At 46.9% G+C, this 13,425-nt stretch overlaps 1 protein-coding gene across 1 annotated transcript; it reads right to left on the bottom strand.

Annotated features, from left to right (window-relative positions):
- Positions 1-4,379: 4,379 nt before the first annotated feature.
- LOC125511669 (uncharacterized) lies at positions 4,380-5,402 on the bottom strand. The gene has a single exon (XM_048677093.2). The coding sequence runs from the start codon at positions 5,277-5,279 to the stop codon at positions 4,716-4,718; it is 564 nt and encodes a 187-aa protein (XP_048533050.1). The 5' UTR covers positions 5,280-5,402; the 3' UTR covers positions 4,380-4,715.
- Positions 5,403-13,425: the final 8,023 nt, after the last annotated feature.

Genomic DNA, 13,425 nt, shown 5'->3' with positions numbered 1-13,425 from the left:
ACAAGCGCAAGGCGCCCACCCTAGTGGGGAAGCTTAACTTTGCAAAGGCCTTCGACTCGTTGATTTGGAGCAGCCCTCTTCACATCCTTGCGGCTCGCGGCTTCTTGCCGCGCTTGGTCGGTTGGGTAGCAAAGACATTGGAGTCTACCCGATCTGCGGTGCTACTAAATGGTGTCCCGGGGAGGTGGATGTCTTGTCGACGAGGACTGCGCCAGGGGGGCCCTTTGTCCCCCTACCTCTTCACCTTGGTGGCTGACATGCTGCAGCGCCTCATTCAGCAAATGTGTCGTGAAGACAAGCTGCATCACCCCCTTGTCACCGGTGCTTTCTTCTGGTCGGGGGAGTCATCCTGCTCAGGCACCCGCTGCCTCGCTCGTTGCTTGGAAGGACGTGTGCCGCCCAAAAGATGCCGGTGGTCTTGGGGTGCGCGACCTGGCAGCCCAGAATGCCTGCTACTTGTCAATTCGTCATCAACTACACCAGCCATAGAGCTCAACCTGCGCGGTGTGGTTCTGGCGAGAATACCACAGCATGGACGACAAGCGCGCCCTCGTGTCGGCCGTTTGGAAGGCGTTGGCGACCCTGCTCCCTCTCTAGCGCGACCTATCTTGCGTCACTCCCGGAGACGGTGCTCGGACAACTTTTCTCCCACACTTCTGAAGCCGGTGCCGCTGCTGCTTCTGTGTGCCACCTTGCTCCTCGCCTTTCGGCCATGGCAACCCAAGAGCTGACAATGCTCCCAGCTACGTGCCCACCCTGGCGAGTGGCGACTGGTGTGGATGGTGACCGCTCCCTCATCAAGTCTATTGACGGTAAAGCTATTTCCTGCTCGGTGTACAAACTACTTACCTTCACCGGCGCGGCGAGGCGAGCGTGGAGTCTATCGGGCGGACCGCCGCGATGCCTACAGTGCGCCCGGGACCGCGTCCACTCAAAGTCAAAGGTGAACCTGCTCAAGAAACATATCCTACTCTGAAACAACGGATTATCTCTCCTCTCTAACTGCTACCGCGTCGCCCACCTATGGCTCGAGGGCGGTCCATCTGGGAGGTCCAGCATGAGGACCGGTCCATCTCTCCTCTCTCCTCCTGTGGACCATCTGGAATCATCGTCGTCTTCCGCAGGAACAAGCCGGCGATTAGCCGTGCTGTGCACTCTGCTACTGCTCAACTTAAGCTTTGGTCTTTCATTCAGATTGAAAACCCATGAACGGGGAGGGGAGGCATGCTGGCCTGGGTCCCCTACCTAGAATCCCTGAACCTGTGATTATTATGTAACCTGTAAACTCAGCTCTTGTATTCCCTCTGTGCCGTGGGTGTTTTCCTGCTGCTATGCAGCTATGAGAAAATATATTGAGCTGGGGCTTCTCGCCCCCTCCTTGGTGTTTCCTCAAAAAAAAGAAAAAAGAAAAAAAAGAGAGGTTATATATCTCAAATGTAAGCTACACATCACAAGAAAGAAATCACCGTCGAGGGGGCTTTTCCTGATCCTCATGTTGTGCTCATGGCGATGGCTACAGTTGTGCTGTTTAGATTCTAGTAGTAATGATTTGTTCTTTTTGGTCGAAAGAGTGTATCCATATATGGCAGGTGCATAGCGCAGGTTTCGTGTCGATTACACGGCCACCACCCTTTAGCTACTTGGGAGCATGCATAGGAAGAACTTTGGGACCAAGGATGTGCATTTCTCAGCCCTTTGAATTCTAGAGCTTCACCCCTCCCTTGGCGGTGGCTTGTATGAATTTCGCTTGTGGTTGCTTGATGCTTTTCTGATCGACACAATGCATGTGATCAAATAACCTCAGGAAATTCTCCCAACATCGGGCTAACCCCTTCAGACCTCGGTGGACCGGGAAGTAGAATTTCCTGAGGTTATTGCACGGAAAATTTCCTGAGGGTCAGCAAGCAAAGATACATCTATTTTTGAAACGTTTGCTGAATTTTACACATATACGTTGACCCAATGCAATCGGAACTTGTCTAGTAGTAATTCAAACCAGTCTACGCTGCAAGAGAGGTCACAAACATATTCATAGGAAAGTTCCAGCAACGATGGACCGGCCCAACAGATATATATCGTCACACATGCCCCCAAATGGACTAAACTATGCCCCAACAGGGGAGAAAATTCTGCACATTAATTCATCACAGCTACACAAACAAACTGCTACTACGCTACAAATTAATTATCAGACGTCATAACATGTTACAGTTTTGCTAAATACCATAAACCAATCCGGTCGAGGCATTGTTTTTCTTCAACTTTGACTATGTAAGAACACATAGAAAGCATCCCCAACTGCCCAAGCAAAACACATATGTAGGTATGAACAGCATGCACTGCACGATTCTGTGCAATCATGCATCCCAAATCAGTTGCTTGCCCTCGGCAAAATGAATCCCAGTTCATATAGATGAGACTAGGCGGGGAGCTACTAAAGGTGCAGCTTAATAATAGAGAACATACATATAGTCAAAAGGATTCCAGCTACAATGAAACAAAATGTGTGTATGTACTACGAAAGAAACGCTACACCTAATGTTTAGAAAAAGGCAAGCTACGGTTTGTTCAAGCTCCTTTAATTCATAAGGACAAACTGGAAGTATATTGCAGAAAGGCAAGCTGCAGTTGGTCAAGCTCTTAATTACCAGCGGAAACATAGCAAGCAATAATAAATCTGGACCGCTGAGGCAGGGCGATATTACCAAACCCAATCATCTAACAAATGCCTCGATGATTTAATGCACTACGCTGAAGAGACGCTTTCAATACAGCAACATTTGCATCAGTAAGGCAAATCCAATCATCTACCAAATTCAATGAAGGCAGATAGTTTCCAAAAAGCAAAATGATATGATATGTTGAGCTATTACTACGGGTCGGCGCCAACAAGAGGAGCTGGGGCCATTGGAGAGAGTTCACCTTTCACAAAATTTCAAGGAGGGTAACAGAATGCAGTTTATTACCAGGAACCTTAGCAGTAGATTATCCGCCTCACATGCACTGCACCTAACATTACCTAATTCCAAGCCATGCAGCTGCCAAGGAGATTCCAGAGTCACCCTCACAGGACAAGTTTTAGTGAGAAATGATACAAACATAACTGCATGAGGTGTCACTATGCAGACAAATGACTGGTCACTCCAGGATAATCTACATCAGGCCCCAATTTATGCACAACTGCAAGAACGGCTCACTACAATTCACCGCAGATTGTAAATGTGTTACGATTGTGCTACACAGCACACGGAATCCTATAGGTTCCATGTTTCAGGATGGATACAAAAGCATGTTTCAGTTTGAAATTGACCATATGTAAAAACAGATAAAAAGCACATACGTAATTTCATAATTTCTTAGAGAACTTGACAGGCACACGCAAACACATATATATGTGTGAACGGTATATTACTATGGGCAGGGGTAAATTCAAGGGGTGGGGGGGGGGGGGGGGGGGATCGGATATCGGTTTATTACTGTGAATCATAGGGTTAGATTGTCGGTGCACTGCACCTAACATTACCTAATTCACAGCCATGCAGGTGCCAAGGATGTTCCAGAGTCACCCTCACAGGACAAGTTTCAGTTAGAAATGATACAGACATAACTGCATGTGGTGTCGCTATGCAGACAAATGACTGATCACTACAGGATGATCTACATCACGCCCCAATTTCTGCACAACTGCACAAACAGCTTACTACGATTCACCATAAGTAAGAACCAGAAGACAGAATCCAGCAGGTTCCATGCTTCAGGATGGATACTAAGCATGTTTCAGTTTGAAAATGACCATATGCAAGAACAGATATAAAGCACATATACAATTTCTTGCCCCCAACCATACACATAGAGAACATTAGACAGGTGCAACAGTGTGGACAGTATATTACTATGGGTCAGGAGTAAATTCAAGGGGATCAGAAATCAGTCTATTACTGGGAACCAATGTGTTATATTGTCGGTGCCATACCGTTATTAATATGGGTCAGGGGTAAAGAGAAGAAATGGAGCCATCCAAGAGCTCACATTTCATAAAATTTCATTTCAGGAGTAGGTTCCGCGATTAAGTAGTGGAGTGGAGAAATTCAAGGGGATCAGAAATCAGTTTATTACTAGAAACCATAGCATTAGACAGTCGGTGCACTGCACCTAACTTTGCCTAATTGGAAGCCATGCATACATCCAAGGAGGTTCCAGAGTCACACTCAGGGGTCGGGTTTTAGTGGGAAATGATGCAAACATGACTATATGAGGTGTCCCTATGCAGACAAATGACTGATCACTCCAGGATTATCTACACCAGGCCCCGATCCCATCGAAATAGACACATCACTCGACTGATACCCCTGTCAGGGGTGAAAATTCTGCACATTCGGTGACGATAACTGCACAAACAACTTGCTACAATTCACCACAGGTTGTTTACATGTTGCAATTTTACTAGGCAGCAGAAACCATCAAGTTTCATGCTTAAGGATGGATACATAATCATGTTTGGGCATGAAATTGACCATATATATGTAAGAACAGATAGGAATCACATTCTTCACAATTTGTCCTCCCCAACCACACACACACACACATAGAGAACGGTAAACAGGCGCAACACGTATCATAGGTGCGAATATAGTATAAGAGTACTCCACAATTCCATATAATTATGCAACCCGAATCCTCTGCCTGCCGACGACGATTGCAAAGCCCGATCCTAGTTAGTTCTTACCGGCGACGACGTCCTCGGCGCCGTGGATGATGACGTAGCCGGCCTTCTTGGGGCTCTCGGCGCCGTCGTCGTCCTCGTCGTCGCTGTAGAGCTCCTCGTAGGGGCTGGCGGCGCCGGTGGAGGCGACGAGGGACCAGACGAGGTACATGGAGGCGGCGGTGAGGGCGCCGCAGCCGAAGCCGAAGAGCAGGCCCGAGACGACGACGAGGATGTCCTTGGCGCGCTCCTGGAAGGAGGAGGCGGCGTCGGCGTCGGTCTCGGGGGTGCCGACGGCGGGGAGGGACTCGGCGGGGCGGCGGATCTGGAGGTGGTTCTGGTCGTGGGCGTGGAAGCGGTGCGGGCCGAGGCGGCGGACGCGGAGGACGGTGACGACGGTGGTGGTGAGCGGCGAGGGGTCGGCCGGGTCCGGGTTGGGGCGGGAGAAGGAGGAGAAGGAGATGAGCAGCGTCTGCGCGCGGCCGCAGGGGCGGGCGGCGGCCGCCGGGGGCGCCGCGAGGAGGGCCACCGCGGCGGCGGCGAGGAGGAGCAGCAGGGCGCGGCGGGCGGCGGCCATGGCTGGCGTCAACGGCGGCGGCGGATCGGATTTGGGGAGGGCGTCGTCGCCGGTGGGGAAAATTTTGGGGAATGGGGATGGAATTGGGGAGGTTTGTTTGACTCGGCGCGGTGGGGAGGAGACTTCCGATGCTTTATCGGGCGGAAGAGTCTTCCTTCCTTGGCCGACGGGAGGGGGAGGTTTTGCGGTTTGGTCCTCGGATGGTTTCGTTATTGTGTGTCCGGGTCCTAAATATGGGCATGTGTAGCCTTTTTTTCTTTGAGGGGTAGGCATGAGTAACCGGAAGAATATCTGGTCCTCCCAAGGACCCAGGTGCTACCGTGATACGGGCTCCTGGCCATCAGGTATCAGATGGACGGTATTTGGGAGTTGCTGGATTTGCTGAATGTATGCCTAATTATCGGACTTCTAGATGGCTTTTTGCAAAATGTTTCAGAATTCCCGGGAGCCCGTTGAATTTCAGATCCAACGGCTCTCGGATGTCTGTATCTCTATAGCACCCACGGTGCCGAAGCACCAGATATTCTCCCCGCGCAGCAAGGCCCGACGACCCGGTCCTGGAGAGGGTCTGGCTTGTCTCCCGGGTGGGCTTAAGATGCATTTTTTTTGCTAGTCTGGGACTTTTTATAAGCACCGTCCAAAAGCCAGCAAAGCATGACAAGGTAAGGCAGGACGCCCCTATGTCTCGCTTATAGTGAGATGCAGGGAACCCTCGCGTCACAGCAAGTGCCAGATGTGCTGGCCTAGCTCACCGAAAGCCACAACCTCGAATTTTTTGGGGGGTTTCATGTTTTTGTTTTCAAGTTTTTTACATCCAAATATTCTAAACAAATATATTACAAAAAACACTTTGCATTTAAAAAATTGCAAAAAAAGTTTAAGGTTAATCAAGCAATTGAAAATTGGTAAATGTGTATTGAGAAAATGCTTCTCACATACACAAAAAAATGTGCATGAAAAAATTTGATCATGTATTTAAAAAATGTTAATCATGCATTTGAAAAAAATGTTAAATGTCTAATGAAAAAATGTTGACCATGTATTCAACGAATATTAATCTTGCATTCGAAAAATGTTAAACAAGCATTTGAAAAAAATGTTAAATGTATATAGAAGAAATTGTTGACCATGTATTTACAAAATTAATCTTGTATTTGAAAATTGTTAGTCAAGAATTTCAAAATAATAAAATATTAAAATAAAAATGTTAACCATGTATTTAGAAAATGATGGTCTTGTATTTAAGAAATGTTAATCAAGCATTTGAAAATATAAAAAATGTGTAAAGAAAAAAGGTTGACTGTGTATTACAAAAATGTTAAGCCTTTATTGGAAAAATATTGAGCGTGTATTAGAAAAAAGTTCATGACATATACGATAAATGTAGAATGAAAAAAAACAAAAAGCAAAGGAAAAAAGAAAACAAAAGAAAGAAAAATTGAATAAACAAGTACAAAGGAATGGAAAACAATGAATACCGATAAAGTAACTAAGAAAACAAAAAAAACCATTAAAAACAAAAAAACCAAAGAAAATGAGAAAGAAAAGATAAACCAAAGGGAACCACGAAGAAACAAAGAGAAATCAAAGAAAAATTGAAAAGATAATTAAGTATGACAATTAAACAAAGAAAGAAAAATAAAACCAAAGAATAAATAAGAAAACCAAACAAAAACAAAAGAAACCGAACGAACACATCAGTGAACAGACTAACGACTAACCGAATGAGTAACAAGCTATACGGCCGGTCCATACACGTGCGCGCTGTAGAAAAGCTTCAGGTGAGACGGATGCTAGTCTCGGTACAAGCGAGACATAGCATTCAGCGGAAAGGCATAGGATCCTATACAAGACCTCCTATACAGCGATTTATGCGCTAATAGGAAATTTGGCGCTCATCCTCATCATTTGGGCTGGCCCAGCGACGGCAGCTGGTAACCCCCCCCCCCCCCCCCCCCTCTTGGATTGATCTGGTAACTTTACGTGTTGATCATTGACTTGACCCTTTTGTTGACTAGAGCCTTGTATTGTTGACATGAGCATTGACCATTCAAAAAATTCACAGATTTCCAAAAAAATATTATGGGCTTCGGAAAGGTTCACGTGTGTCACAGATAAAAATGCAATTTTTTAAAAAAGGAGTTCAAAAAAGTTCGCCAATTTGGAAAAAAGTTCACGGAGTTTTAGAAAAGTTCACCAGCTGATAAAAGATATGGTTAAAAAAACATCATGCATTTGAAATGTGTTTGCAAATTTGGAAATTGTTTGCAATTTTAAAAAATTCACAAAAAGGTTAATGAACTTCAAAAACCTGAATTCAAACAATATTCACAAAAAGAGAATAGAAAAATAATTTTTTTTAAAAGAAGTAAATAAAACTTTAAAAACTGGCCCTGAAAGGACTATAAAAACTGACCTAAAATAAACCATTCTCAAAACCAATATGGGCTTGGGCGCCATGTACCAAGTGCACTGTACATGATGACTTGAACACCGAATAGGAATTACTCTCCTTTTTGTTAGCAACATGCTAGGCTTTATTAATCAACACTCAAGTTTAGAGGGATGATGGCAGGGTCATGAGGTTGACCTAGCCACATGTGATGTCTTTTTTTTTTGAAAGCAACATGGCTTTATTACTCAACGTGCGGGCAAATCGCCCACAACACAAGCGCCCACTTGGGCAGGTACATCCTCCTGCCACTGCATGCAGTGGTCAGGCTCACACAAGCAACCAATACTAGCCAGTTCATGAGCGACAGAGTTTGCTGTACGACGACAAACAGAGATAGAGAAATAAGAAAACCAGAGTTTCAGTTGGTATTTCATTTCCTCGATAACCGCCGCGTACGCCGAAGAATCCACCTTCCACAAATCCAATGCCTCCGCCAGAAGCTGGGAGTTAGTCTTGAACTCCACACGAACCAAGCCGAGCTCTGCTGCTGTTGTGATTGCATGTGACATGGCAATAGCTTCAGCTGCAAAAACATCACAAACATTGTCCCTTCTCCCTGCTCGGGCGTGTAAGAGGACCCCCTCTTCTGATCTCACCGCCACACCCCACCCTGCATGGTTCTGGCCAGGAACAAAGGAACCATCCACATTAATCTTGTAGCCAGTCTGGACCGGAGGCCGCCATCTATCCGGGTTTACGTTCAGATCTGCTTTCCTGAAAATTTGCAGATATTCGAGAACGTTGCTTCTGGTCCTTCTCGCCACTTCTGCCGCCGCGAGAGGCAGTTCTCCCTCTCTAAGCTTGTTCCTGTTTGACCACCACAACCACCAGAAGGTGAGCACATGAAGCCGCTTTTTTTCATCCAGACCCCAGAGGTAGTCTACCATTACATGCACATACGTAATGGTCTCCAGCTCCATTCGTTCCTTCTCCATTGCTAAGTCCCTCCACACTTCCTTCACTGTCTTGCACTTAATGAAAAGGTGTGCTACGTCCTCATCAGCCTTACCACAGAACAAGCATTTTGTGTCATTGATTGGGATCCCCTTGCGTGCTACATTGGTGCGAAGGGCGAGGGACTTGTGTTTGAGGCGCCAAGTGAACATTTGGATATTTTTTGGACAAGGCAATCTCCACAGCCGCTTCCAGGAGTCATCTTTGGCGGTGTTCAGATTTCCAGGATTAGAGTCACTTCCTCCCTCCCCTCCATTCTGCGTGTGCAACACAAGTTGCCGTTTTAGTTTATAAGCACTCTTGACAGAGTGGGCACCCTTAGTATCATACTGCCATGCAATAAAGTCTTGGACCCCTTCGTGAAGTGGTATTTGGAGGATGTGCTTGATGTCATCTGCCCAAAATGTGTCTCGAACCAGTTGCTCATCCCACTGCCCGGTAGCTGGATCAATGAGGTCGCAGACTCGTTCTAGAAGGTTTTGTCCTTTGGGTGTTATGACTCGACGTGACCAGGGCCGAGGTATCCAAGGATCTGACCAAATGCTAACTTGAGTCCCATCACCAATCCTCCAAATAAACCCCTCCCGAAACAGTTCAAGTCCATGAAGTAGACTGCGCCTGGAATAGGAAATACCATCTTTAGGGACAGCATCAAGGATCTTGCCGCTCGGAAAATACCTAGCCTGCAGTACTTGCGCACAAAGAGAATCTGGGTGTTGGATGAGTCTCCAAATCTGCCTGGATAGTAAAGCAATGTTGAAATCATGCATGTCTCGAAACCCTAAACCCCCCTGAGCTTTTGGCTTGGTTAGTGTTTTCCAGCCGATCCAATGGATGGGGTGAACCTTGTCCTGTTGACTCCACCAATAATTTCCTACCAAAGAGCTTAGTTCCTCATAGAACGATTTTGTCAAGTAGAAACAAGACATAGCAAAGGTGGGGATGGCTTGAGCGACCGTCGTGACCAAGGTTTCTTTGCCCGCCTTTGCAATAAGCCTTTCTTTCCAGCCATATACTCGGCCTGCCATAGCTCCCTCGACGAATGCAAAGGCTTTCCGACTTGATTTACCAACGTGAACGGGCAAACCAAGGTACTTCTCATTCCATGATTCGCTTTGAATTTGCAAGGCGTTCTTGACAACTGATTTGATCGCTGCTCTGGTGTTAGGGTTGAACATGATCGCTGACTTCTCGAGGGTGATACATTGCCTAGAGCATGCCTCATAGAGATCTAGTGCATGGTGCAGCTCCTGTGCCTCCGCTTGCCTAGCTTTCAAGAGTAGGACTGAATCGTCAGCGAAGAGCAGATGCGAGACCACCGGTGCTTGCGGGCAGATCTTGACCCCGGTTATCCTCCCCGTCGCCTTCACATCATGTAGCAGGGCTGACAACCCCTCCGCACAGATGACGAATAGGTATGGCGACGCTGGATCCCCTTGCCTGAGACCTCGAGAGGGAGTGAATTGATCGGTCAGAACACCATTTATTTTTATTTGGTATCTTACAGAGCATACACACTTCATGACCAAATCGATCCAGCGAGTACCAAATCCCAACTTGCTCAGCATTGCCCTTAGAAACTCCCATTCAACTCTATCATATGCTTTACTCATATCCGCTTTCACCGCTGCGATGCCCTCCTTTCCCTTCTTCTTGTTAAGAAGATATTGCGACAACTCATAAGCAAAAAGCATGTTGTCAGTGATCATCCGATCTGGGACAAAGGCGCTCTGGTTCAAGGAAATAATATCCGGGAGCACAAGTTTGAGTCGGTTTGCTATAACCTTGGAGACTATCTTGTAAACCACGTTGCAGAGGCTTATCGGCCGTAGATCCTTTATTCTGTTGGGGTTCTTTACCTTCGGTATAAGGACTACAACCGTATCGTTCCACCCGTGCGGCATATCACCACCATTCAGCACCGCAAGCACCTCATCAACTACTTTATTTCCCATAAAATTCCAATGCTTCTTATAGACGATGGAGGGCATACCGTCCGGACCCGGCACCTTTAAATCACCAATATGGTCAAGCACCGCCTTAACCTCTTCCCGTGTTACTTCTGCTTCCAGTATGGATCTCATTGCCAGAGTCACACGGGGTTGGACCTTATTTATGAGTCCCGGTAGTCGGTTTACACCCGCTGAAGTGAAGAGATCCTGAAAAAACGAACAGACATAGTTAGTCATCTCCTCCCCTTCCTTCACCTCCGTGCCATCCTCCCTTCTTAACTTCTTAATCCGGTTTGCCTTTCTCTTCGCTGATGCCACGGCCATAAAGTACTTTGTGCTCCTATTTCCGTCCCGGAGCCATGTGACATGGGAATGTTGTTTAGCTTTGGTATTTTTCTTGCCCTCTAGTTCCTCGACAAGGCATCCGAGACTGGCGCCCGCATGCAGTTTTCCAGCTCACGCCATGCTTTCCTCAGGCGCTCCTCTAACTCTCCCGCCACCTCCCGGCTCCATTTCCTCATTCTCCCTGCCACATTGTGAAGGAAATATGCCCTAGAGGCAATAATAAAGTTATTATTTATTTCCTTATAATCATGATAAATGTTTATTATTCATGCTAGAATTGTATTAACCGGAAACATAATACATGTGTGAATACATAGACAAACAAAGTGTCACTAGTATGCCTCTACTTGACTAGCTCGTTAATCAAAGATGGTTATGTTTCCTGACCATGAACAATGAGTTGTTATTTGATTAACGAGGTCACATCATTAGTTGAACGATCTGATTGACATGACCCTTTCATTAGCTTAGCACCCGATCGTTTAGTATGTTGCTATTGCTTTCTTCATGACTTATACATGTTCCTATGACTATGAGATTATGCAACTCGCGTTTGCCGGAGGAACACTTTGGGTGCTACCAAACGTCACAACGTAACTGGGTGATTATAAAGGAGCATTACAGGTGTCTCCAAAGGTAGATGTTGGGTTGGCGTATTTCGAGATTAGGATTTGTCACTCCGATTGTCGGAGAGGTATCTCTGGGCCCTCTCGGTAATACACATCACATAAGCCTTGCAAGCATTACAACTAATATGTTAGTTGTGAGATGATGTATTACGGAACGAGTAAAGAGACTTGCCGGTAACGAGATTGAACTAGGTATTGGATACCGACGATCGAATCTCGGGCAAGTAACATACCGATGACAAAGGGAACAACGTATGTTGTTATGCGGTCTGACCGATAAAGATCTTCGTAGAATATGTAGGAGCTAATATGGGCATCCAGGTCCCGCTATTGGTTATTGACCGGAGACGTGTCTCGGTCATGTCTACATTGTTCTCGAACCCGTAGGGTCCGCACGCTTAAGGTTATGATGATAGTTATATTATGAGTTTATGAATTTTGATGTACCGAAGGTTGTTCGGAGTCCCGGATGTGATCACGGACATGACGAGGAGTCTCGAAATGGTCGAGACGTAAAGATTGATATATTGGAAGCCTATGCTTGGATATCGGAAGTGTTCCGGGTGAAATCAGGATTTTACCGGGTTACCGGGAGGTTACCGGAACCCCCCCCCCCCCGGGAGCCATATGGGCCTTCATGGGCCTTAGTGGAAAGGAGAAAGGGGCAGCCCAAGGTGGCTGCGCACCTCCCCCCTCCCCTAGTCCTATTAGGACTAGGAGAAGGTGGCCGGACCCCCTCTCTCCCTTTCCCCCCTTGGGAATCCTAGTTGGAATAGGATTGGGGGGGGGGAGTCCTACTCCCGAAAGGAGTAGGACTCCTCCTGCGCCCTCCTCCTTGGCCGGAGCCCCCTCCCCCTTGGCTCCTTTATATACTGAGGCAGAGGCACCCCAGAAACACACAAGTTGATCCACGTGATCTATTTCTTAGCCGTGTGCGGTGCCCCCTGCCACCATATTCCTTGATAATACTGTAGCGGAGTTTAGGCGAAGCCCTGCTCCTGTAGTTCATCAAGATCGTCACCACGCCGTCGTGCTGACGAAACTATTCCCCGACACTTTGCTGGATCGGAGTCCGGGGATCGTCATCGAGCTGAACGTGTGCTCGAACTCGGAGGTGCCGTAGTTTCGGTGCTTGATCGGTTGGATCGTGAAGACGTACGACTACTTCCTCTACGTCGTGTCAGCGCTTCCGCAGTCGGTCTGCGTTGGGTACGTAGACAACACTCTCCCCTCTCGTTGCTATGCATCACCATGATCTTGCATGTGCGTAGGATTTTTTTGAAATTACTACGAAACCCAACAGTGGCATCAGAGCCTAGGTTATTTATGTTGATGTTATATGCACGAGTAGAACACAAGTGAGTTGTGGGCGATACAAGTCATACTGCCTACCAGCATGTCATACTTTGGTTCAGCGGTATTGTTGGACGAGACGACCCGGACCAACCTTACGCGTACGCTTACGCGAGACCGGTTCCCTCGACGTGCTTTGCACATAGATGGCTTGCGGGCGACTGTCTCTCCAACTTTAGTTGAACCAAGTATAGCTACGCCCGGTCCTTGCGAAGGTTAAAACGGAGTCTATTTGACAAACTATCATTGTGGTTTTGATGCGTAGGTGAGATTGGTTCTTACTTAAGCCTGTAGCAGCCACGTAAAACTTGCAACAACAAAGTAGAGGACGTCTAACTTGTTTTTGCAGGGCATGTTGTGATGTGATATGGTCAAGGCATGATGCTGAATTTTATTGTATGAGATGATCATGTTTTGTAACCGAGTTATCGGCAACTGGCAGGAGCCATATGGTTGTC

Source organism: Triticum urartu, chromosome 5A, assembly GCF_056163025.1.
Source record: "Triticum urartu cultivar PI428250 chromosome 5A, HENAU_Tu73, whole genome shotgun sequence".
NCBI lineage: Eukaryota > Viridiplantae > Streptophyta > Magnoliopsida > Poales > Poaceae > Triticum > Triticum urartu.
This window is presented reverse-complemented; position numbering and strand designations above follow the sequence as displayed.

What these genes read in the sequence shown, in the direction of transcription:
- LOC125511669 (XM_048677093.2), bottom strand. Translation starts at nt 5,279, where the DNA reads ATGGCCGCCGCCCGCCGCGCCCTGCTGCTCCTCCTCGCCGCCGCCGCG.